Source organism: Hippocampus comes, unplaced genomic scaffold, assembly GCF_001891065.2.
Source record: "Hippocampus comes isolate QL1 unplaced genomic scaffold, H_comes_QL1_v1.1 scaffold82, whole genome shotgun sequence".
Lineage (NCBI taxonomy): Eukaryota > Metazoa > Chordata > Actinopteri > Syngnathiformes > Syngnathidae > Hippocampus > Hippocampus comes.
Window position 1 is genome coordinate 1,002,924 of NW_017805135.1, and position 24,685 is coordinate 1,027,608.

The 24,685-nt window shown below is 42.2% G+C and overlaps 4 protein-coding genes across 5 annotated transcripts in view; 1 reads left to right on the forward strand and 3 right to left on the reverse strand.

Annotated features, from left to right (window-relative positions):
* Positions 1 to 2,893: 2,893 nt before the first annotated feature.
* Positions 2,894 to 5,030, reverse strand: mrpl46 (mitochondrial ribosomal protein L46). Its single transcript, XM_019866662.1, has 4 exons — positions 4,576 to 5,030; positions 4,038 to 4,239; positions 3,494 to 3,664; positions 2,894 to 3,274 (listed from the first exon to the last, which is right to left on the reverse strand). The coding sequence occupies exons 1-4, from the start codon at positions 4,849 to 4,851 to the stop codon at positions 3,024 to 3,026; spliced, it is 900 nt and encodes a 299-aa protein (XP_019722221.1). The 5' UTR covers positions 4,852 to 5,030; the 3' UTR covers positions 2,894 to 3,023.
* Positions 5,031 to 5,317: 287 nt separating this feature from the next.
* On the forward strand, positions 5,318 to 7,499 carry mrps11 (mitochondrial ribosomal protein S11). Of its 2 annotated transcripts, none has more exons than XM_019866664.1 (6): positions 5,318 to 5,500; positions 5,660 to 5,746; positions 5,831 to 5,929; positions 6,274 to 6,403; positions 6,501 to 6,566; positions 6,698 to 7,499. In XM_019866664.1, the coding sequence occupies exons 1-6, from the start codon at positions 5,424 to 5,426 to the stop codon at positions 6,803 to 6,805; spliced, it is 567 nt and encodes a 188-aa protein (XP_019722223.1). In that variant the 5' UTR covers positions 5,318 to 5,423; the 3' UTR covers positions 6,806 to 7,499. The 2 variants fall into 2 exon arrangements, with proteins under 2 accessions (XP_019722223.1, XP_019722224.1); XM_019866665.1 differs by having other exon boundaries at positions 5,663 to 5,746.
* Positions 7,500 to 8,014: 515 nt separating this feature from the next.
* Positions 8,015 to 18,481, reverse strand: pdpr (pyruvate dehydrogenase phosphatase regulatory subunit). Its single transcript, XM_019866661.1, has 18 exons — positions 18,349 to 18,481; positions 16,989 to 17,272; positions 16,761 to 16,894; positions 16,613 to 16,694; positions 15,931 to 16,094; positions 15,732 to 15,853; positions 15,387 to 15,504; positions 14,984 to 15,133; positions 13,901 to 14,093; positions 12,958 to 13,082; positions 12,690 to 12,845; positions 12,146 to 12,279; positions 11,747 to 11,895; positions 10,989 to 11,101; positions 10,829 to 10,923; positions 10,541 to 10,630; positions 9,692 to 9,874; positions 8,015 to 9,167 (listed from the first exon to the last, which is right to left on the reverse strand). Exons 2-18 carry the CDS (start codon positions 17,255 to 17,257, stop codon positions 8,757 to 8,759), a joined length of 2,688 nt encoding a protein of 895 aa, XP_019722220.1. The 5' UTR covers positions 17,258 to 17,272; positions 18,349 to 18,481; the 3' UTR covers positions 8,015 to 8,756.
* Positions 18,482 to 20,925: 2,444 nt separating this feature from the next.
* LOC109513929 (prepronociceptin-like) overlaps positions 20,926 to 24,685 on the reverse strand; it is a 9,562-nt gene continuing 5,802 nt past the window's right edge. The window contains exons 2-3 of the mRNA XM_019866663.1: positions 22,932 to 23,057; positions 20,926 to 21,670 (exon numbers count right to left, since the gene is read on the reverse strand). Coding sequence (XP_019722222.1) covers positions 21,137 to 21,670; positions 22,932 to 23,051 — 654 coding nt within the window. The 5' untranslated portion in view covers positions 23,052 to 23,057 and the 3' untranslated portion in view covers positions 20,926 to 21,136. The remainder of the gene's footprint in view (positions 21,671 to 22,931; positions 23,058 to 24,685) is intronic.

A 24,685-nucleotide genomic window follows, 5' to 3' on the forward strand; every position in this document is an offset into this window, starting at 1 on the left:
TCAGGCACGGCGCCAGGATACTTTCTCACGAGACTAAGAGGGGGGGTTTGACCGATATGTAGGTGGATGAGGAAAAAAAAAAAAAGATTGTCATGACTTCACTTCCTTCTCTCTCATTTTTTAAATCAAAGTATAATCCACACGAGTGGTGTGCGGTAAAGACATGTAGCGGTATTCAATATAAGGTATGAATTCAATATAAAGGGATGAATTTGCCTTAAGGTATATATGTATGAACTACTGTCCAATCGTAATACTTGATTACGTCATTTTATCCCCTTCTGTACGCACTGCTCATTGTGACAGAAATGTCAAAATTGAACACTGTTTTCCCTTGTTCTTATTGGGGAATGTTTGTTGCACACTATTTTGAAGCATCCACACTTACGAGCTGCCGCTAGTACTCCTTCAGGAGCTGGACCGGGCTCATTTTTCCATCCTCCTTCCTTTTCTTTGCCACCCTGGGAGACTGGGAGATTTGGGGAAGGGAAATGTGCGGGGGTGTGGGGTTATTACAAAGCAATCCATTGCTGAGATGGACTGGAAGCAAACTAACTAACCGAAGGCGCGTTCAGAAATTCACTCTGACGTCCGTGCACTACTCTGAGAGTGGGTGTGTTCGGAGAGTGAAGAGTGCACTTCGCCCCCATTAAATTCGGAAAGCCGCCAGCACTCGCACACCGTGTCCCCCAGTCAGAGTGCCGAGTGACATTTTTGGTGCACTCTGAATTGCCGAACGAAAAATTTGAGCAATTCTCTAAATTTCCGAACGGTCACAGTGAATTATTTCCAAACTCGCCCCTAATGCACAATTAACTAAAAGAGGCACCCTGCACCAGGTACAGCTGCAGCACAAACTCGGAATCAGGAATTGTATTGGAACAGAATAGCTCCTAATGATTTTATCTTAATCTTTCAATTTAAATATATAAATAAATGAATTGCTGGGGGCGCCTGTAAACCAACCAAAGATTAAACTCACACGGTAGCACCACTTGGAAAGCTGGAAAAAAATTGCACCCGACATCTGATGGACCACCAACATTTTTGAAAAAGACCCACTAAATTATTGGGCGATCTTTATAATATTTTCAGAGGTCGAAGTGGGCATGAGTAGAGATGTGCACATAAATTTTGGTGATGATTGATATTGTTTATCGGGCATGACGTGACATTAAGCTTTTTTTTCATGAGAAATGCTTGCAACAAGCTGTTTATTTGTCACTCCCAGTTGAAGTTTATGAGAAACAAAAAATGGAATTACGGATTGTATATTTAAAAACTAAAATATTTGACCTAATCTCATCTAACCAAAGTCTCCTATCTTAAATGTGCATCGCTATCCAAAATAGGGGAACAGTTGTCTTGGAGCATCACTAACACTAAAGAACTTATTTTGATTCCCACATTAAAAAAAAAAAAAAATCTTCATGAGATGATAAAGATGTCATATCTTTCGGGAGATGTTACATATTGCAATATCATAGATACTGCAAAACACAACACCCATCTCACATATTGCATGTTTTTCCAATATAATTCAGTCTTACTTGAAAATGACGAGAGTCATCATGTATGACACCTTTGAGTATCATTTCAGTATCACGATGCCAGGCCGAGTGTACTTTTTTTTTTGGGGGGGGGGGTGGAAATCAAAATATGGTCACTCTACTGTGACACATGGAACAGCAACACACACAAAACCTCACAATAGTACTCACAAATATTCACTTTGCTCTGTGTTAAGAGATGAGGACGTTCTCTGCCTCTTCCACTTCTTCTTGCGCTGCTCCTCTCCCATCAAACCTCGTTGCTGCCATTGATGCAGCACAACGTCGTTCTACACTGAAGGCGCGCAACTTTAATTCTGGACTTCCGTGTAGATTCAAATGAACTAATTCGGTATACATTTCCGCTAAAAAAAAAACTGACAGAGTGGGAGAACAAAAAAAATGGAATAAACTCCCATGATTCGACAGTATTCCGTTGTATATCATTGTGGTATGATGGCCTTGGAAAAAAGGTATAAACAGGTGCACTAGCGAGCAGTATGAGCAATCAACAAATCTACACACGTGCGTGCATGCTTGCGTGCGACCCTCGCACATGAGTTGCAATACACATCAAGCGCCATTCAAATCAGGCCAACAGGAAACGCGTGAAAAACATTTCACCGGTATTTCTACAATCAGACTTAGTTGACTCAAAAAGGAAATAAGTCGAGTCGTGTGGGCGTTTTAGTGGAAAGGAAGCACGTTTTGAGGGGGGAGGGTGCGCAACAGATGTGACGACACTACAGGCAGGCCGCATCCAATGGAAGCCGTGTGGCAATACTGACATCTACCGTGTGCGTTGAATAATATGATGATGTATATTTTTGCGTTTAAGGGATTGTGTGAAGTCTTATCACTTATATTTCATTTCCACAACGTAAAAAAAATCTTAAAAAGTAATACCAGGTTATATGTTTAATTTAGACTGAATATGATTGCAATATTAAGTTATGTTCGAAAAATAAACAATTGACGAGTCATGCTAATGGAAAAATACATGTTACGTAATTGTATAATTTAATATTTTTCATTGAATGATACAGAAATAAACAATTACAAACACCCAATATTAAAATTTGTATTTAAAAGTAATAAAATAACTAGTGATGCTCTAATTGAAGTGAGTACAATGAAAGTTTAGTTTATATATACTTGAGTTTAAATGAATCAGTGAGACAGAAATACAAAAAAAAAAAACTTTAACATGAATTACACGGATAAAACATTTGGTTTTAATTTGTCAAAAAAATTAAAGTAAAATTCTGTACTTTTTATCCAAATAATGAATAAGATATTGTAAATTAATTGCAAATAAATAACAGCTCAGTCAGGTCAGGCTCTTCATGTGGAAAAAAATCAGTTTTATTTGAACAACAAAAGGAAGAGCAAAGACACTTAATTAGGTACACCTGCACCATCATTTGCATCAAGCCTGTGTATGGATGATGCGGGTGTACCTAATATTGCGACTCATGGGCTCAGGATGAAGCGCTCCACTTTCATCATGTAGGCCGGCTTCAGGAAGCGCTGCAGTTCTCGTTTGTTCAGCCACATGAGGGCGGCGTTGGGCTCGGCGTTGGTTGGGGTGTCTGGTGTCAGGATGGCTTTGAAAAAGAAGATCTTGGCGCCCACCGAGGTGTCGCTGCGGGCCGCTTTGGGCAGCTTGTACTTGTACACGCCGCATGGTGCCTGGCCTAGGAAGTTGGCCTTGATGGTGGGCTCTGAACACGGAAAAAGGACACCAAGCTGTCAGTCATCTGTTCAGTAGTACATGTATAAATAGGAAGTAGTGGTATTAGAAGTAGGAGCAGTGGTGGTTTTAGTGGTTATTATTTCACATTTTAGTGAAAAATGGTTTGAAAATTTCAAGTGACAAAACAGGAGCCACCAAAAGTAACACACTCCAACATAGCCGGCAGGGGTTCATGGCTGCTAAATACCTGCGAGGGAGTCGAGCGCCCTCTGTGCCGTGTGCCTCAGCGTCTCTCCCGGGCGCCACTGGGCCTGAGGCAGCAGCCACAGCTTGTCACTTCCCACCTGCTGCTCGGCCAACAGCACCAGCGAGTCGGACAGCAGGCGCCCCGACGAGCTCAGGTCCTTATCCGCGTCATCTGTGCAGACACATGGTGACGGCGTCGCTTAGCAACCGGGGAACAACTGTGACACCCGGCAGCCCATGGGAAATGTCACAGGTGATAAAAGCACGAGAAGAATAGAAGGAGTATAACAACTAGCTGTTGAGGTACAAGTAGAAGGAGCAGAGGAAGACATCGCAGCAGTCGCATGGCAGTGGTAGTGGCACCACTAGTAATGGTGGTCGTAGTAGTGGTAACAGTAATAGAAGTAGCAGTAGTCATAGTTATACTGGTGGTAGTATTAACAGAAAAAGGAGTAGAAAGAAAAGGAGCAAAAGTATTCGCAGTAGTAGTCGGAAGTACAGTTAGTATAGTTTTAGAAGTAATAGTAGGTTGAAGTATTCGTAACCTGTGTTTCTGGGCGCAGGCCTAAATGTCTTGAATTTGCGCTCCCACTCGTCCTCCAAGTCCTGCGTTAGTACAATGTCTTGCTCCTTGCGCTCGTCGTCATCGTCATCCTCGTCCTCATCCGCCTGCTTTCTCCTCAGCCTCTCCGCGTCCTCCAGCAGACGGAGCTCATGCTCAGACAGGATGCTTTTCTCCAGCTCCATCTGATAAGATAGTACACAGTTACAAAACGCGGAACCCTTTTCCTTGGATTACAGAAAGTCCTTCATTAATCAATGAAAATGTCATAGTTTTGAGGATTTTATGACATTTTGGTGACATCGTGGGGACCCTTTTTCTCTAGGTTTTAACAAGTCCTCCATTCAAATATGTTAACATTACATCTATATCATGTATCATATAACAGTACATGCATGCATAATGTCATATGTTGGATTTTCTTTCTGTGTCAATTTTCGAAAATGAACTTCAACATGCTGACACAATCAATGCCGAATTGTGATTTATTATGATTCTTATTGTTATTGTGTCAAACGCACCTGCTGCATCAGGCGAGCAAAGCGCTGCTCCACCAGACTCAAGTCCGCAGAGATGACCGGCGGGCGCTGCAAACACACCGCAGCCATCAGAGTCCATGGGGACCGCGGTGTTTCCGGCGCTAATTTGTTCCGCAAGTTTGATCGGCGAAGGGAACTGTTGGAAAACGGACGAAACACAGAATTCGCGATCGTGGTCCTCTCAAAACGGGAGAAATAACGAAGCAGTGGCCAACTCGCCACCCTTGCACAGGGAGCCGCCATCTTCTTCTGTGACATTCATGAATATCAGAAAAAAAATCAAACGTAAACCCTTATTGTCAGAGGTACTGGATTTACGCTTTTCATCTTATTTCAGCATACTCTAAGAAGAGTTGGAATAGTAATAATATGTCTTTTAAATTGATGCATTCAATAATATTTTATGACATTTACTCTAAAAAGAGACTTGGACCGGACGCGTGCGTTCTTGTTCATGAAATGAAAATATACGAGGTTTTGAATTGGTTCCTGAATGTTACAAATTACACCCACAATTCTTTGCAGTAATCGGGCGAGTCCATTTCTATTATTGTGGGTGAAATCTTTGTTAATATATCATCTTAAATTACGTGAAATGTTGTCAGAAAATGTTAAGACGCATTATTCCAAGTAATACTTGCTTTATTTCACTACAATTGACTATCTTTTGAAGTACATATTTCTTTTCAATGATTAGTAATTATTCTGTCGTGATGACTGACCCTTCCAGTGTAACGACATGTACTACTCGGACTGGTGTCTGGAAGCAGTCAATGTCACGTTTGTAGTGTTTTTGCGGTTAAATTGTGTAAAGTCTCCACCTTTTTAAAATGTTTAAACTAACGTGTTCAATCGTAAATTCTTTGAGTACTGCTTGTCGACAAGCTTCAACCAAAGGAACCTCATTGTAAGTCGTTTTTTGAGCCGAATGATAACTCGCTCGCCATGTAAACATCGTACACGCATACCTACAGTGGCTGCACGTTATAGCTAATGGATGCCAGTTGCAAGTACGTTCATGTGAAGTCAGATAATTTGTGTTTTTATGACATGTTGTATTTCGAAGCAGCCGGACATTCCATGGCACCGCCGTCGGTTTCCAGGAGGTGGCAGCGAGCAGCAAAGACTCCTCGGAAGCCTCCAGAGACTTCAGGTGAATTGTTTTCAATTGATGTCATTATGGATATGATGTCATTATTAATCCCATCATATTGATTGACTGGATTTGGACCCGCAGCCATTTCCCTCCCTTGCCTGGCCACGACAGCCCCCTTAGGTGGGGCGGAAAGAAGTTTGAGGAGTTGCCCATCCTGCACATCAAAGCTACATATAACAAGTATGCTCATGTAATGTTGGTACTTTGTGTGAATAGCTTGAGAACCACTGGCATACAGTATCATCATAACTAAAAAAAAATCTTAAATTGGGGCAGTCTTAAATCAAGGTACTCGGGTGCATTTTTCTAGGGTTCATTTTTCTTATTTCAGAGGAAAAGATAAATATGAGCCAAACATTTTGAATTCCAGCTGTTATTTTAAGGTATTTACATCGAGATGTGTGAAATAACTCAGGACAGAGCACCTCTCTAACCAAATGGCACAGTGAACCAGGCAGCTTTCCCATTCCATTTGGTGACGTCATGATATAACATTTCCTCATGAACACACTTTCCTCCCCCAGCACACACATCCAGCTGACAGACTGCGAGGGCCAGTCCTTGGTCAGGACTTCGTGCGGGACGGAAGGCTTCAAGAACATCAAGAAGTCCACACCAGTCGCTGCACAGACCGCTGCCATCTCCGCTGCGGCTGTACGTATTTATTAGTCATTATTCATTCACAACATTGTATTTTTATGGATGAATGAATGAATTAAATTTGTCCTCCACATGCCCCTCCTTTGAGAAGAAAGCAACGGCCAAGGGGGTGACGTTTGTCCGTGTCATCGTCAAAGGTCTTGGTCCGGGCCGCTTGGTGAGTTTTTACATCTCAGCATTAATATGAGTCAATACTACAGTTAAGTGACTTATCAAAAGTTTATAATGGCATCGTGACCAGGAATCCTATTTGTATGTCACACCTGTCTTTTTTTCTTTCCCTCCCAGTCGGCCATCAAAGGCTTGACCATGGGGGGCCTGGAGGTGGTCTCCATCACAGACAACACACCCGTGCCGCACAACGGCTGCCGTCCACGCAAAGCCCGGAGGATGTGATCATCCTCCCCCACAGTAAAAAAAGCCATTTGGGTTTTTTTTTGTTTCAAAATGTCTTGGCCGCGCTGTGCCATTTTAAGGTTCATCAGAACATTTGGACACACGGCCGGTCGTCATGACGACTTGGGCAGTAGACGAGTGGAAGACAGGAGATCATTGCAACCTTCCATCACTTGACTTTTTATTTGTATTATTTACATGATGCACCGTTGCCAAGACAACAACAAAATCAACCTTTTGGATGTTCTTCATATGAATATATCCTCAAGTGCTGCGTTTCCATTTGACAGGTTCCTTAATGGCAGATGAAAGTTATTCATGATGTGCAGCAAAATGGAGGACACACACTTTTTGCTAAGATAGCCCTTCATAAGCAACATGGTCATCATCACAATCCAGAGATAAAACGTATGAAAAAGTACTTCACACTGATTAAGATGAGCTGATATATCTTGCAGGATATGATTACATTGACAGCATGGCTGGCATAAATTGCCCAACAGAATAGTTTCAAACCGACAACATCCTCTGAAAGTATTCAAAAATAAAATGTTTTGGACTGCACTGATTTTCTTTTTCCGTTTCTTGACACGTACAAGATTCAAGGGTCCCTTTGGATCAAAGGGAAGAATAATACAAGAAAATAATGTTGCTATTTTAGGTGACAATCATGTGAGGGAGGGGGGAAAGGCATAAAAAAAAAATCATTTATGTGTGATTGCTTGGGGGAAAATATATCAGGGATTAATACATTGAATGAGAATCATTGTAATGACCCCCAAAAAAAAAATCAAAACAGAAGTTTTGACAGTACAGTTATAATTGGACTAAAAAAAAATTAAATGAAAAAAGTGGTTATGTTGTCCTAGCCAGGAAAGAAATGTAATTTGATGAAAATTAAGTTTAAAAAAAAATTTTAAGGAAAAATTGGTTTTTAGTTTTAAAAGAAAGTATTGTGTAAAATGAGATTTTATAAAGTTTGTAATAATGACGTTGGGTTTTTTTTTCCCCGTTTTCCTTCTTTTCCCCCTAAAAGCCTATTTTAACATATTACGCCTGTCGTATATTTCCATAAAATAATTAAAAACAGTTATTCTTGTGAAATGAGTCATTTCCCTTCGAAAAAATACATTATTAATCTTTTTTATGTGTAATATTCTATTTTCCTTGAAAAAAATCAACTTTTAAGACTGATCTAACTTTTTTATGTCATGAGAACTTTTTCCCTTAACTTTATTCTGCATCTGTTCAGACTTTTTTTTTTCAAAGAAACACAAATTTTTAACATTATGAATGTTGTAAACATTCGTTTTTCTCTAAACATAAAACTTTTTCATCTAAAATTACAAGTTTCTCTTGTAGCAAATTACAATTTTTATTTTTGTCAGGACAACTTTTTTCCCCTTAACAAAATAACATTGCAACTTGTCCTTGTGATATTCTTTTTTCCATCAAATGCAAATGCTGTATCATACATAACATTGCAATTAAAAAAAAAAGTTATAAATTACAACTTTCATTCCTCAAAGAATTAACGTTTCAACTTAATATGATGACTTCCCCCCCATTCACATTACAACTTTTCATTGTATGACTGCACTCGAAAGATGAAGTTGCCACACTATTCTTGCGACATTCAAACATTTTTGTCCAATTTTAAAAAACACTTTCTCATAACGTGTATGTATGAAAATGAATAACCTGGTTCGATAGTGCAAACGAGATGGCAATAGGAAGCGACAGCAGAGAATTTTTTGACTGTGGACAACTCACATGTCTTCGATGGAGGACCAGCATGTCTTCTTTGACTGTGGTGGACCAGCGCGTTAGAGAGCTGATTTGGCCTCCATCAAGGCACTTTGACTCCAGACCAATGAAGTAAATGGCTGACTTTTTTTTTTTTTTTGCCAAATATTGCACTTCAGTAAGCATGAGCAGCGATGTGTCGCCATCACTCGCCCTGGAGGTTGCTCAGTTCCAGGTCGTCTTTGCGTCTCCGGTGCTGCTGACTAAAGAGGGAGCTGAAGGGGTAAAGCTTGGCCTTGGCCGGGTATCTCTGCCCGGCCACGTCCACCTCGTAGTCTCCTCGATTGATGAAGTCTGGGGTGACGGTGGCGGGCAGGCCGTCGGGTCCGGGGGGCGGGGACACAAACCCGAGGCACACGTGTCTCTCCAAAGTGTAGCTGTAGGCGCTGCTGGTGGTGGCCCCCGCCAGGTTCCCATTGCAGTAGATGGGCTCGCCCCACCAGGGCCACAGGTCCAGCTCGGTGTCATGGTCGTCCAGGACCAACATGACGAAGCGGCGAAACACGCCGTCTTGACGCTGCTGCAGCAGAGCCGAGCGACCCACAAAGTCTGTGTCCTGAGACGCACACAACAGAACACGCCACACTTTGTACGTCACACCCATACTCGCAAAAAAACAAAAGGAATGAAAATGTTCCAGATAAACACCTAAACATGTTCAATCAGAATTGCCAAACTGCGTCCGTTCTGCGCAAGCTCTGTCTCAACGTAAGTCTGTCGTGACTTCATCGCGTATACACACACCCAAAATGGCAATGTCTTACCGGAGCGTGTCCGCGACGGGAGAACTTGATTTTTAAGTATCTGTAACTTGTTTTCAATCAAGATGTGGCTTTCATAAAGACGGTAAAACTATCACAGCTACTGTGCTAAAAGAGAAACTGATGTTTACATCGATCTCCCCGTGTCACGTGGTCAGTGTAGCGGAGCGGAGCATGTAAACGGTAGATCGGCAAAGATCACCTTACATGGAAACCTGTGATCAGAAATCTTCATTCGGAATGATTTCAATCAGATCGACAAAAGAATCGCCATGTACAGTTACGATGTGATGCGATATTGGCTGCACCGTCTGTCTACCTTATCGAACTTGACGCGGAACTCCCGTCCGCACTCCAGCGGCGTGGTGAAGGTGTCCAGGTCTTGTCCCCAGAAGGCGAAGAACTTCTCGATGCGCAGGCTGCGCAGTGCGTAATAGCCGGCGTTGCGGATCCCGTACTTCTGACCCACCGACATCACCTCGTTGTACACGTGAAGCGCGTACTGCGAAGAAGAGAAGAAGAGCTGGAGGAAGCCTTCATGCATTTTTGTGGAAGCCCTTTGAGCATCTATTCGATATCCTTGATACCCATCTTAAGGTCCACGTACACACTTTGCACATAAATGTCTGGAAGCTAATGGCCGCCACTTTGAGCACGTCTTGTAATCGAAGATGTCATGTCTGAATACATTTTACTCACGTGTGAATACATTTTTTTGACCCACTGTATATATCTAAATATACATATATTTGGGGTGTGCTATATCCCCAATTAAAAAAAAAAAATGTTGATACATATCTCAATACATTGGGCCCAATACAAATCAAGGACGATTTGATTCGGTTCGATTCAATGCACTCACGTGATTAAAACCAGAATTGATTTTCCGATTCAAATCAGTTTTCGTTCCACCCCTAATGTAAACACTGTCCATAAACGCAAAAGAAATCCACGATAGACTGTTATAGCGTATGGCATTTTATATTGTATCTATGATAAGCTGCATGTTGTAATATCACACAAATATAGGTTGTACCCTAAGTTCTTCGGAAATATTTTTGAGTTTTATGCAAATTAAAGGGACTTAAGCTAGATATCAGGTGTATTGAATGATGAACGTTTTGCTCCCCTTTGGAGCGTGTCGCTGAAGTTATGAAGACAAGCGTACCTCGATAGGGATGTACAGCATGAAACCCGGCTCACCCGTGTGGGTCATACTCATCACTCGGATGCCGTTAGCGTAGCCCACGCTCATCTCCTGCAAACACACGGTAACAGAACGTTGCCAAGAATTGACAATTTGAACAGTCGTACACCCACACGTATAAGTCAAACTCCTGACTCTTCGAAGAAACATAATGCAGAGTGAACCTCGCGGTTTCTTCATTGCTACCAAATTGCTGCAACATTTTGCAAAGTTTCACTTTGGAGACAGCGGATGAGAACATCAACCCACCTTACAGAACATGGAGGGAAAGTGATCAGGAGTCATGGAAACATACGAGAGCTCTGCCAGAACATCTGTGGCACGAGGTCCAATCAGATTTAAAGCTGAAAAGAGAAGATGTGGTTTTTGTCGTGGAGGTGCAGTGAGCGGGAGTGGATTGCGGGCTTACCTGTGTACTTCCAGCTGACGTCTTCGAGGTGAAGGTGCGGGTCATTGGGCATATGTTTCTTGATCCACGACCAGCAGTGAACTTGCTGGTCTGTTGGCGAGATGATGAAGAAACTGCCGAGGAGAGAACAATAGCAAAGTTGTTCATCTTCTCGGGAATCTTGGAATGAACTTCTCCTCCCAACCGCTTCACGTTAAAAGTGTTAGTTTGGAGCACTTATACTAGAAAGATGAGTGATACTAAATTATGGAAAGTGACTATTTTTTTCCCCTTGTCGCATGTGGCCAGCATATTCACTCGGCAACATGAAATGTGGTAGGCACATTTGTCACGAGTAGACCCACAAAGCCTGAAAAGAGATGAGCAGTGAGTCGTTTTGGTGCAATTTCCAATGGTCCTTCAAAGACTAACTTGGACAAACACATTTTTAATGAATAGATTAGGAAGCTCCATGACAGAAAATTCAAGTTTTCATGACTGTTTTCATGCTTAGCTTGAAACAAGGACGACCATTTTGAGAGTTTGCATATACAGTATATGACTTTATAAACCTTTGTGAGAGGGCATTTTCAGAGGTCCCTCTGTCAGATGACTGTACTTTTTTTTAAATAATTACAAAAATAAATTGAAAAAAATGTCCATATATAGTTACATAGAGGTCCATATATAGTTATTATTACTTGGCAATATGAGAGGTCCCGAGACTGCAAAAATGTAAGAACCCCTGCTTCTGAGATCTTTTTTTTTTTTTTTTTAACCTGTTCTTGCTGAGGCGCACTACGCTGCAGTCATTCTCGTAACCTCCTCGTTGGTTCAGCATGCCCGTGTGGACGATGTGTCCCACTGGAACGTCCAAGTCATTGGCACACAGGTGTTGCAGCAGGTCCAGGGCCTCATCACCCGAGGACTAAAGGACGGTGGGACAAACCAGAAGACACCCCATTAGGTTCACATGCACAACCGAGATCCAATATAAACATTCAGTGTGGTCAGCTTCAAAATGCTAACAAGAAAGTGAGCAAACCATATCAGATTAACACGTGTTTATTATTGTCATATATAGTTGCAGCTTCAATTCTTACAACAATGTGAACATTAAATTAGAGATGAGACTGTGGAGAAGAATACTGTGATGTCCAGAACTTAAGCAGCATTACCGTGAGTTCAAATTTGGTGAAGGACGACATGTCAATGACACAGACAGCCTCCTTGCAGCACTTCACCTCCCCCCCGACGATGTCAAACCAGTCGGGCTTGTAGAAGGTCTTGCTCTGGTCCAGAGAGAGAAGATCTGCATGAACAAACGACAATTCGAATGCCGGTTATTCATGATCATCGCAACCTTCATCCATCCATCTAAAGCCATATAAAAGGAAAGTCTGGACACTTTTTGCAGTGAACAACAAGGCGCTGACTTTCCGATTATACGGCTGTGGTTTTGTCTGTCCCTGTTGTGTGAGCGGTCCATCCGTACTGCGTGATTCACCAACTCCTAATTGCTGTACTCGTCACTGTCCGCACTTTGCTTTATACGGCTTTGCATCTATCCAACCATTTTCAAGAGCGCTTATCCTCACTCGGGCCGCAGGTGTGCTGGAGCCGATCCTAGCGGACGATGAGCAGGGTGTACCCTCGGCTGGCTGCCAGGCACGTACAGACAAACAACCATTCACGGTCATATTTTTAGAAAGTCTTGTGTACCTTTGCCCGGTGGAACAAAGTATTTGGGTCTCTCAAAGCCGTGTTTCTCCATCCAGCGAGCTCCCTGCGTGTCCAGTCGGTCATACAATGGACTTGTCCTAAGTTGCCGACCTGTCTGGAAGTCCCAGCGAGGAACCTTTAGTTCGTACAACAGCGCTGGAAACACAAATACAAACACACACACACACGCAGCAGGCCGGATTTAAGTGCCCTTCCAGATTCAAGATGTGTGAATCGTGTGGCCGTTGACAACAAAATGGCAACTCACGCATGACCTCCATAACGCGGTGTCGCAGGAAGGTCCGGCTGCTCTGCAGGTTGCCGAAGCGTTTGATGTCGAGCGGCCACACGTTGGCAGTGGGGTAACCGTAGGTCATCCACTCAGCCAGATATCTGGGGTTAAAAAAAATAAATAAATACATTTATTGGGACAGGAGACATTTTCTGTGGAGTTTAACTTGCTGCATAGACACAGCACTGAACAGAAGGTGGAAACACTGACTTTTTTAAAAGTAAAATTGTGAAAAAAAATTCACAAAAGAATAAATCATGATCATCAGAATTTCATGGACAGAATACATTTAGCCCATTTTGGAAGAAGGCTATAGTCAAAAAGCCTTTTCTAAATGCAATGAATATTTTTTGAAACAACGGAAGACCGATTCCCAACCCAGAAATCATGCGAATAATGTAGCCGTATCCAAAAGTGGCAAATTGTAAATGTGAGGCAATACAATGAATATTCTCATTTTTTCTCTAAAACAATAAGACCTCTGAGACTTTAGTCTCGTAATGTTACCATTTTTAAATAAAAAAAAATATATACTACTTTTTTGTTAGATCAGATTAAAAAAAAAAAGTACCTTTTTTTTCTTGAGAATATCCAACATTTTACTTTAAAGAAAAGTGACTGAATTCTCCTGAGATTACTGAGAAATATATTTTTTCTCTCAACAATATCCAACAGGTTCTTCATACTGAGGAATCTTGACGTGGAGTTTCAAGGTTATGATCAGCACACAAACTAGTTTCTGCGTCGCTCAAAAAGGCACTCCCTAAGATACTGCCCCGACTTACTGTTTTTCACTGGACTGGTTTTATTTATATTTATGGCCAAGGGGTGTTTTGCATACAAATATTTACAGTAAGTCCAACTTTACTACTGCTTTAGTTTAGTGCAGTGCACCGACGACACCCCGTCCCCGACTCACTTGCCAGCTCCTCCGGCGAACGCCAGACCCGAGGAGTTCATGCCGGCCAGCACGTAGTAGCCCGAAAGGCCCGGCGTCTCGCCCATCAGACAGCGCATGTCAGGGGTGAAGGACTCGGGGCAGTTGACCAGCTGCTGGATCTCAGCCGACTCCAGACCAGGCATTCTCCTCAGCAGCGCGCTGAGCATCGGCTCTGAAAGGAACGAGGAGAGACCCCGTTTCAGCAACCGAAATTGAACAGGACGCCAGTTATTTTGGTTTGAAACATCTATTTCGGTTTGAATTTGAGGGCTCATAAATTTGACCATGACCAACTGAAAAAAACACTACAAGTATTTTTCATCACAAAACAAAACATCTGTTGCACACCTTATCTCAAAATGTCTTTTGCTTAAGATCCCATGTTTAATGGACTCGGTCAATTCTACAAAGCATTAGCAAATTACTTGATTCATGATACATTTTATATTTCACATTGCACTTAAGGAGTAGAATTGGCAAACAGTACATTTTCCCCGCTTCTTTTCTCAGATACAAAAGGCCGAAAGGAAGCCAAGTTTGGCTCAGGCTTTACGACCACCTCTCAGGCTTCTGTACTCTCAGATTACATTACCGAGTTGCATTCAAGGTCGCCCATGCTAAGGAGTGTTGCTCACATGAGTGTGGTAAGGTGAACATTGGCCAGAGTCCAATGGATAACGCTTATTAAAGCAGCCTGTGTGCTCTAATAAAAATGTTTGATGGTGGAAAAAAGAAAAAAACACTCACATAAACAAAGGTAGTTAAATGCAACATCTTTAAAGCAAACCTCCGTCAGGGAAGAACATTTCAGGCAGGGTGGTTTAAAAATAGGTTTCACTTGCTGTTTCTCTAGATTTTACTGAGCAGGGGTGAGCCAAAAGGGAAAGAACAAAAGTCTTGTTCAGAGAAAAAAAAAAACACTCGCACAAACTGTCGTGATGGGTACCGAAAGCCACTTTCAACTGCTCACTGGGTTAAAATAACGGCTAATTTGTGTCCCAGGGGGGCTGGAATGCTCATAAACAATCATTGAACAAACCCCCTTTTTCTACTGTTCCTCACCAAAGTGGTCCCAGTCCTCCTGCATGTTCTGAATCTCCAGCTGGTTGCGTCCCTCCGTGAAGATGGGCTTGGGATTTTTCTCAAAGCCCCCCGAAAGCAAGCCTCCCTGCCACGGCCGAGCGTATATCCTGCCGTCCATGTCGAGCACCACTGGAAGACACACACAATGGTACCTTGACTTAATTCATTCCGTGACCATTCTGATAAATCAAAAAGACACTGCATTTAAAGTTGTGTGTTTTGTAATGACAGAAAACAACAGTCAGGTTGCCCAGAAGTGCGAAGTAGATGTTTAAGAGCAACAAAATGTATTACTTTTTTTTTAATATATAAATACTTTTTAAATTTTACATTAGGGGCAATCAGGAGTGATGCATCACTATACAATAGCGAGGCGTGAGACCTGGCGTGTCGGCCGGGAGGTCCTCCTGGAGAGGTTTGGTGAGGAGGTAGAAGTGCTCGCAGCCGTGCAGAGGGACAGAGACTTTGGTTTCGCTCGCCTGGCCCAGCTCGTACGCCCACTAAAGCAACACATTCAGAAAGGAAAGCGCAATGATTCGTGGGCATTCTTCGGGTTGGTTTTGCAGACTCAAGCCTAAAATGATCATTCGAGCTTGATGATAGTGGTGCATTTTTTTAAATTGTATTCATAATACTATAATCAAGTGGAAGTTCAACGCGCACACAGCTTTATAGTTTTGCATTTCACGATAAGCCTCGCGGGTGAAAGCGCCCTTTATTTTTATACCTGTCCAGCACAGTTGACGAAATATTCACACTCGATGGAGCCGCGGTCCGTCTCCACCGCCATCACGTGGCCCTTCTCCACCAGGACCTGCTGAACGGCGGTTCTTTCCAGGATTTGAACCCCTGAGTGGGGAGACACAACAAGAAGGAAGAATTAGGCATGCGCTTTTGGTAATTAAGTACAAAACCGTGTGCCGTGCCTTGTCCGGCTGCCGCCACGGCCAGGGCATGATTGACATCTGGCGGCGACACCACAGCGTCGGCAGGCAGGTGGAGCGCCCCCACTAGGTCGTGAATGTTCACCAAGGGGTGGAGTTTGGTCACGTCTTTGGGTTTCACAATGTTACAGCTGATTCCCATCACCCTTGGAAAAACAGAGAAAGAGAGGTGACGGTTTATTTCGCATAAACATCCCTGCAGACATCAGTATCTGTTCCTGCCTAACGCTACTTATTTAATGTTATTTATTTATTTATGTCTGTTTCTATTTCTATATTTGTTTAATTTAATATGTTGTTGTCGTTCTTTTTCATGACCTCTGATTTCAAACTATTTGTTGTCAAAATTAGATACAGGGCAATAAAGAAATGTAACGGTAATTGTGCTGTGTATTTAATAACGGGATGCATTAATATGATTTTCATAACGGCCCTCTGAGGGAAATCACAAGGTGACCAGCCATGGAAATGAGATGGAATGACGCCCCTGCTTTTAAAATCTCACTCGGCTGAAATTTAACGATATGTGTTCACCATGTACCATCAATGATGACTTCTCATGTTTTGTGTCTCTTTGGAAGTGTATTTTCGAGAACATTGCTGTCCAGTTCTGCAATTGAGAGATTTACCCATATTCACAATAAATGTGACCAAAAAGTCTCACTTGAGTCTTGACGCGAGGCGCTTCAGTGATATGAAGCGGTCCTGATTCTGAGCCAGACACAGAGAACCTGTCTTCACGTAGCCTGAAACACAGAAAATGGAGGGCAAATTCTAAGACGGATGCCTGACGGGACACAAAGACGGCTTACCCGTTTTGACGCCAGTCTCCTCCTCAAGCTGCTTGTACAGAGCATTGGAGTAGTCGGCCATTTTGCATTCAATGGAGATGGGTTTTGCTACACTGACAATACCAGCGCAAAGTTTGGTGGTTCCTGCTCCTAGTCTGTCAAAAAACAAAACAATGAAAAATATAATCCTGACAGTAGAAGGACTTGACTCAAGTAGAAAATGGACGAATGCTCCATCAGATGTCATACCTGCCCTGCTCCAGGAGAACGATATCAGTCCATCCCAGCTTAGCCAGGTGATACGCCACCGAAGTCCCCACGATGCCCCCTCCACAGATGACCACTCGGGCCTGGCTGGGTAGTGGCAGCGGCTGAGAGGAGTCCCCGCTCCCCGCCTGCATGCAGTTCGTGGAGGTCGACAGGCCCTTGCCGGCCAATGTGTAACCGGTGTGAGGCAGAAGCAGCCTGGGGAGCAGGGCAGGGGACAGAGCCCTGTAGCTCTGCACACAGCTACACATGGCTGGCTGTGCTCTCTGTTGGTACGCACACAAAAAAACAAAAACAACAAAAAAAATCTAACATTCATATTTCTTAAACGCATAACGGAAGATTTCAGTAGCAGTTCAAAAGACAGGTGAGGCTCCAAGTCTTCAGGAGGCAAGTTATTGTTTACCAAACACCGGTGTTCAGGATATTGCTTTGATTTTAAGGTCACACTTTGGTTCACATTTGGTATAGTAAGATACTGGAAATGAAAACCAAACTGCTTATCACGTGACTACAGGGACAGATTTGATTTCCCCTAAAAGTTAAAACATCAGCAGAGAATGCAACAGCAAGGTTGTCAAGGCCGTTCAAATGTTGCTGGACATTGATAGTATTTTATTTTTTTTCAAGCCATGAAGTTTGCTATGAAGAAGCTGCAGCTGCAATTTTCATCAAGAGGTTGAAACTGAGTGAAGGAGTCACAGAAAGGGACGTCATTGGAAATATATTGGAGATTCAAAAGCAGTCTAAATTCAGTTGGAAACGTGCATTTTAGTTTCATCCTGAAATTTCACTCGAAAAACGAATATCTCCAACTGTTAGGGGAGTCGTTTTTTTTTTTGTTTCCGCTGTACATTTTGTCTTTTCTTAATATCAATAAAAGCGAGTCAAATCCTTGCGACTATGTACGAAATGCGGCACGCCGAGGTTGGCAGTTGAGAGGCACTGCACGAAGAAATATTTTAAATCACGCATCACGCCAAGTTCACTTACAAAAGTCCTTCAGGAGTCACAAATGGACTCCACTTCTGCTCGCCTTGAACGTATGTCCTGACACAGCTGACCGCTCGCGAGCTTTAGCACACGCCGGACTTTATTCGCTTGTGCTGGATGTATTTATGCCTTAACGGCATTTTCGCTGTTTTGTAAACCTGTTAAACTGTTACATGTGTTGGTGTTTCAACCCCTCGGTGTGGGAGTTGTCACGCCGAGTGACAGACATCGCGGCTAATGCTAACGAGCGAGTAGCAAAAAATGTCGAAGGGGAAAGTATCTAAATGTCAACAAAATGGAGAAGGGCGGCTCTGCTTTGACTGCCGTTCTGGTCGTCTTTCTCACTTACCAACTAAGTCAGTCGCAGCGGAATTTCGGCGTCAGTATACATGTACACGAGTGAGCACTGGATCGTGTTGTGATGACGGAAGGGCCTATTGTTTGGGTCCAAGGCAAAGCTATTGAGTAGTCAGTCGTCAGGCAAGCTAGCAGAAGTGTAAGCGGAAGTTACTTCTGGATGACTTTTCAACGTAAAAGTGAACGGCTGGGTTTGTTTTGAAAGGCTACTATCCTATTGTATCACGTTAAACGTGGCATAAAAACACAAATGTATTCATTATTATAAGGTATTGGAGGATATATTAGAGGTTATAATTTAGCACTGTACAGTTTTTTTTTTGTTTAAATAAATCTAACACGTACTGGTGCGATGGAGATGCAGCGCACTTTCCAGCATGCTTTGCAGTGCTCCCTTGTATTTTTTATTTGCTTTGTAGAGAGTGTGTGAGTGTAGTCGTGGTGTATTTGATGATGACAGACAAACACACTTCCGAGATTGAAAGGACAGGATGGTCATACAAGGTTGAACGTTGGCTCAAGTGAGTGAGTCAGCGTGTTGAGTAGATATCATCACGGATGATATTATTATGCTGCGATTGGCTGGCAACCAGTTCAGGGTGGATGATGGGGTGGATATTATTATGTGTTATGATAACAACATGTTCAGGGGTGGCCTTCCAGGGTGGGTTGTTGTTTGCCTATGTGTTACCTATTGGCTGGCAACCAGTTCAGTGTGTATCCAACCTCCTGACCGTGCTCCACCACGGCCCTTGGGAGGATAAAGCGTTTCATATATTTGATGAATGAATATTTACACACACAAAGGTAGGCCAAAAATAAGTATACTCTTAAAATTAACTTATTTAAAGAAGATAGAAATGATGGAAGACAAGATGGAAGAAAGAAGGAAAGACAGAAGGAAGGAAGCATGGATATATGTAAGGAAGGCCAGGAGGATGATAAGGAAGGAAGGAAGGAAGGAATGGGTTTATCATCACTTCTCGGGTCTTCACCAGATCAATCAAACCCGCACTAGGATTTGGAACCTGAGTTGCTGGCATTGAAGCTGTCATTTTAAACTTAAGTCGTTTTTTTAAATTTTAAACCAGGTTGATTTGAATCCATGATTTGAAACTCTAACCTATAAACAGGCGAAAAAACATACTTTTGAGTTTACGAGATTAAACCGTCTTTATTAAATGTTGTAGTAATAACTAAAATGTCGTAATCAAAAACTATTTTTGGTGCACCCTGTGTTGTTCAAAGAATAATTCTACCATGAAGAAAACAGCCCAGGACAACTGAAACATTTGCTGCATGACGAGCCACAGAAGAAATAATTATCTATTTTTATTTACGGACATATATTTACATTTCAGATATTTTCAATCACCCAAAAACTAAAACTAACACAATGGCAAGTTAAAATACCACACATCATTTGTTAGTACTATACATAGTGTGTAATGTTCATGAGCATATTCTCCTGTATGGAAGTTGAAAGCCTCACTGTCTGACTCAGAGGTGAATTCGTATAATTTGGATTTTTTTTTTGTTTGTTTTTTGTTTTCGTTTAATATCATCCATTGGCCACTTGTCACACATTAGCATTAGCATTTGGCGATGGAGTTCTCTTTTGTACCACAAGATGGTAGCAGAGTAAAATCAGTCAGTTCAAAGACATAGAGAAACAAAAAAGTCCAAATAGCTTCCCAAAAAGCTCACATCCAAGTAACACGGTAGGTTTTTAACATCAAACTGACAGGGCCATCACAACTTGGCTCATTGTGGCCCTACTCAGAAAGTCTTAATGTTGCACCAGTGCCAAATCAAGACTGACCAATCAAGACCAAATCATGTTGGTGGTGAATCTGAAGAGTTTGAATAATCTAGAGTGATTGAGGAGTCAAGACCAAGTCAAGGTGAACGAACACCCTGAAGACTTGAGACCAAATCCTTTATGCTTGCTTTTCAGAATGCAGTCTGAACAGAAACCAAACTGGGCGGAGAACTGTCTAAATGAACTTACCTTACAAGTAGGGGTGTAACTAAAAAAAAAAAAAAAAAAAAAAAAAACGATTTGAATCGAAAATTTGGATTTGACCTAATGAACCAAAACGTTTTACAATCGTTGCATCCTTAAATCTTATCGCAACCCGTGTATCGAAATATCAATGAAATTGTCTTTTCTGAGAGATGAAAACCATCAATTTGATGTTGCCGTGTGATGATTTGTTGTTTCTTTTAATTTAATTTTATTTAATTTACTTGGATAATTTGGGCTCCGCGGAGCTTTAATATGTTGTTGTGAATTAATAAACATGACAAATACTACAGCCGTACCACATTGAATCAAATCCAAATCCCATTGAATTGAACCAAATCGTCACATCCTTGAAATCGTATCGTGCCCAATGTATCTGGAATCGTATTGAATCGTCTTTTGTGGAGAGATGCACACCAATCCGTGTATCATTCGTTCTTTCGTTTTTCAACTGCCAATCGTGGATTAGTCTCCTTTTTAATTTTTTGTTTTCGATTGGCAGTTGAAAAACGAAAGAACGAATGATACACGGATTATTCACACCCCTACTTACAAGCGATTTAGACGAGAGGAAGCGACCATTAAGCATCTTACATAGAAGCACAGTCATACCAGATATGTGTCACTTGACAGTACAGCAGATGTAAACAGACGGTCCACACACAGGCACAAACTGAGAATTGGGCCCTGCGGTGTAAATCCATCTGAGGTTACGAGCAGGACCTCGGGGGGCGTGACGGCGTCGGTTGCCGCGCTACACTTGGTTGTGCCGGCTGAGCTCCTCCGAGACGCTGTTGTACGCTGTGGCCCGAGTGCTCATGCCCAGGTACTGTTTCAGGAACTCGCTGAAGCGTTTCTGGTTGTTCCATTTGCGCGCCGACTTGCGGATGCCGATGAAACCGCCGTAGCGCTTCTGGTAGGACCTGGCCGGGGCCATCAGCTTCCTGTAGCCATGGCGGCCCTTCAGGAAGCCGCCAAACCGCTTGGAGACGCTCAGAGCCACGTCGCTGGCGTCGGAGTCCTCATACTCTTCGTCCAAGGGCAGAGGATCGTGGGTACCCGCGTCCGTTTCATCCAGCCCCAGCTCTCGGGTCATGTGATCGAACCTCTGCAAGGCCAAGGGCAGCTCCTCCCCTTCCTTCTCTCCATTGTCTTCCTCCTCAGCAGGGAAGAAGGCCTCCACTTCCTCCTGGGATCTTTTGGGCATAGATGACAGCGACAAGGATCCACGGCAGGTGTCCCAGGAGGATGTCGGGGAGATGGAACCCTGACATGCAAAAAGACACTCCTGACAGGGAAAAAGATCAAAGGATTAACCCGGCATACTTTTTCTTTGTTTTTTTTTTTTTTTTTCATTATGCCAGAAGAAAGAGAAGCCTCAACAATGGAGAGTTACAAGAACGAATCACACATGGGTCCTTGCCATTTTACAGATGTCTTGCTATGGTAGGATTGTCCACCCGATTTCGAGTAAATTTGTGAAACTGGTGACAGGGGCTATTTTTTGGGACGGGGGGGGGGGGGGTTCCCAAAATTCTGAACATAATCATGAAACTTTTTTTGACATTTTCAGTCCACATTATCTTACGTCTGTAAAATATAAGAGAAAAAAGCAAACATCTTGATTTTTGTGGGATTGTGGTGAGTACCACAAAATTTTCATCAGGATACACATATTTGTAAAACTGCTGAGTTTTCGAGTTCCAGAAGAAGAAAAACTAGACGACACTGAAAAAAAATGGTGTCTTGAATGTACTCAATTTTATTTTGTCAAGTGGCTGCACATAAAAGCATCATCTGGATTTAGATACATCTTTTTCAGTCTAGTATCGTTTACTTTATGGTGTAGTTGATTTTTAAGTGCATTTTATGTGTTTATAACCATAACTTACGTCTCAACATGGACCCAAAATTGTATCGTACTTCTTAATTCAGAAAAAAAATTGTTGATTAAGATTTTTAAAATTAGTCCCAGACACCATCTTCACTGATCAGCACAAAACTCGGTCGACGTGTCTCTTATAATGCACACAAAAAAGTTAGAAAGACCCAATGACCCCAAGTGAACAGGAAGTCAACATTTTAGTTGACGGGAACAGGTGGTAACAAAAGACCGAATGAACGGGGCAAAACAAGAACGTCCAAATGTTTGGATGCTTAACACTAGTCGCTTCAAATCATTCTGATAAACACATTGTCCTGTGAATACTTCCCTTGTAAATAAGGGTTAACTGAGCCGCAATCGGTGCTGTCAAAAGGCAATAAATCATCATTTGTGCCTTTTCTTCATGCCCTCAAATGTCTTCTCCAGTGTCGACTTGTCGAGAGGCGCGCGTATGCATCCCCCGGAATCAATTAGCCACAACAAATTAGTAAAAGTCAAATGCCAAAAGGCTAATTTGTTGAGTCACGCAGAGTTAGAAGTGGAAGGTTTAGCTCTTATCAGCAAATGAAAATTGAGTCTGTCAGGGAAAGCTTAACAAATAGCAAATGTGCGCGAGTGTGCGCGAGTGTGTGCCAGAGTGTGCACGCGTGCAACGTGTACTCACCATAGTGTTGAAGGTGAGCTGTTTGGGCAGGATGAGGCTGCAGGACAGGCAGACATCCTGACAGTCGCCATGCGCGCCATCAACACAAAGCAGCAGCAGGAGCGCCACCAGCGTCTTCATGATGGTCTGAGGGACAAATATGAAGACGAGACAATCTTTAATCTTCTGCTTGTATTTTAATTATTTGTTTTTGTTACTGTTGTTGGTGTTGTTGTTGAAATTGCAATTTAAAAAAATAACACAGAACAACACAAACCGTTTGTAAAACTTTTTCATAGTACTGGACTGCTCACGTCTTTATAAGCAGAATGTGTGGGACATAATCACCGAAATATAGTCAAGGGACCATTAATGCTCCCCAAAAATATTTCAACCTGCAAAATCAGTTTCATGAAGCAACATGAAATTTTGTAGACATGTGTATCATATGTAGACCTATTAAAAAAAGTCTCAAGAACCAATGCCCAAATAGACACAGGACGTCTGCCATTTTGGATCGAAGCAGCCATTTTGGGGACTTTTTGACCAGATGTACCAAGCTAAATTGTGAAACAATTGTCTTTTTGTCAAAGTACTTTTGGGGGAAAAAATGGTGGGAAAATGTTGATGAATTTTGGCCTCCTGAAAGTTTTAGAAATTTTTTTCAGGCGTAATCCCACCCCCTTCAAAAAAAGTCTCAAAAAGACATGGATAAGATATCAGAGGAAGTCTGATATTTTGGTTTTGAAACAGCCATTTCCAGGTTGTCCTTGAAAGGCAAATTTGTCTGAGAAATTTTGTTACAATGCTACCAAAAAAAAAAAAACAAAAGGCTTCCTGACATATATTCCAGACAGATGGGTGAGATTTAATTGCAAAGCATTTTAGTGTTTATGTGCGTGGGTGGAGCATGACGACAAAGTTTGATGACTCACGAGAAAACAAATAACTAATAATTCAGTTCCAAGCAAAAAAAAAAAAAAAAAATAGACAAGGCACAGGAAATTGACTTGAAGTGACTATTTTTGGGTCATATCAGCAATTTCCAGGGGTCCTTAACAGGAAAACGTGTCCGAGACATTTTATATGATTGCCACCATACCTGAACCAATTATACGCGACAAACTGGGGACACCAACTTTTGAAATATTTTGAGTTTTTCGTCATTGCGTGTGCAGAGCGTGGTGGCGAATGGCAACGACTCAACAAACAGAACACTTTGTCTATCTCAGACTGAAGAGCAGCCTTTAAAAGGACAATATGTATTGAACAATAGACCTTATTAGAGGCAGACATCTTGACTGAGCGCCACCGCAACAACAAAAAACACAAGAAGCGCTAATGACAAAATGACGGAAAAGCCGAGCTTCCTGCACGTCGTCTTGATAGGAACTATTGTGTCTTCACTGATATGCTTCAAGAGCCAGAATGACATTTTTGAGGGGTGGAAGTGAAAAATGACATTTACTGACGCAAAAAGAGATGAGGGAAGGTTTTTTTGACCTCATTTTAGGAGCATGAAGAAAAAGTTTCCACTCACTTTCTACTCATTCTACAAACTCATCAACTCCTTTTATCGATGCCAACCTAGCACTGACTCATTGTTTCACTTACACAAAGATTCACTCACTTACACATAAAAGCTTATACGAAAAATTTACATAATTATTCACAAAAATTCCCACATAGGACTACACACACACACACACACACACACACACACACACACACACACACACACACACCAACACACCAAAACCCGCACCGCCACCCCA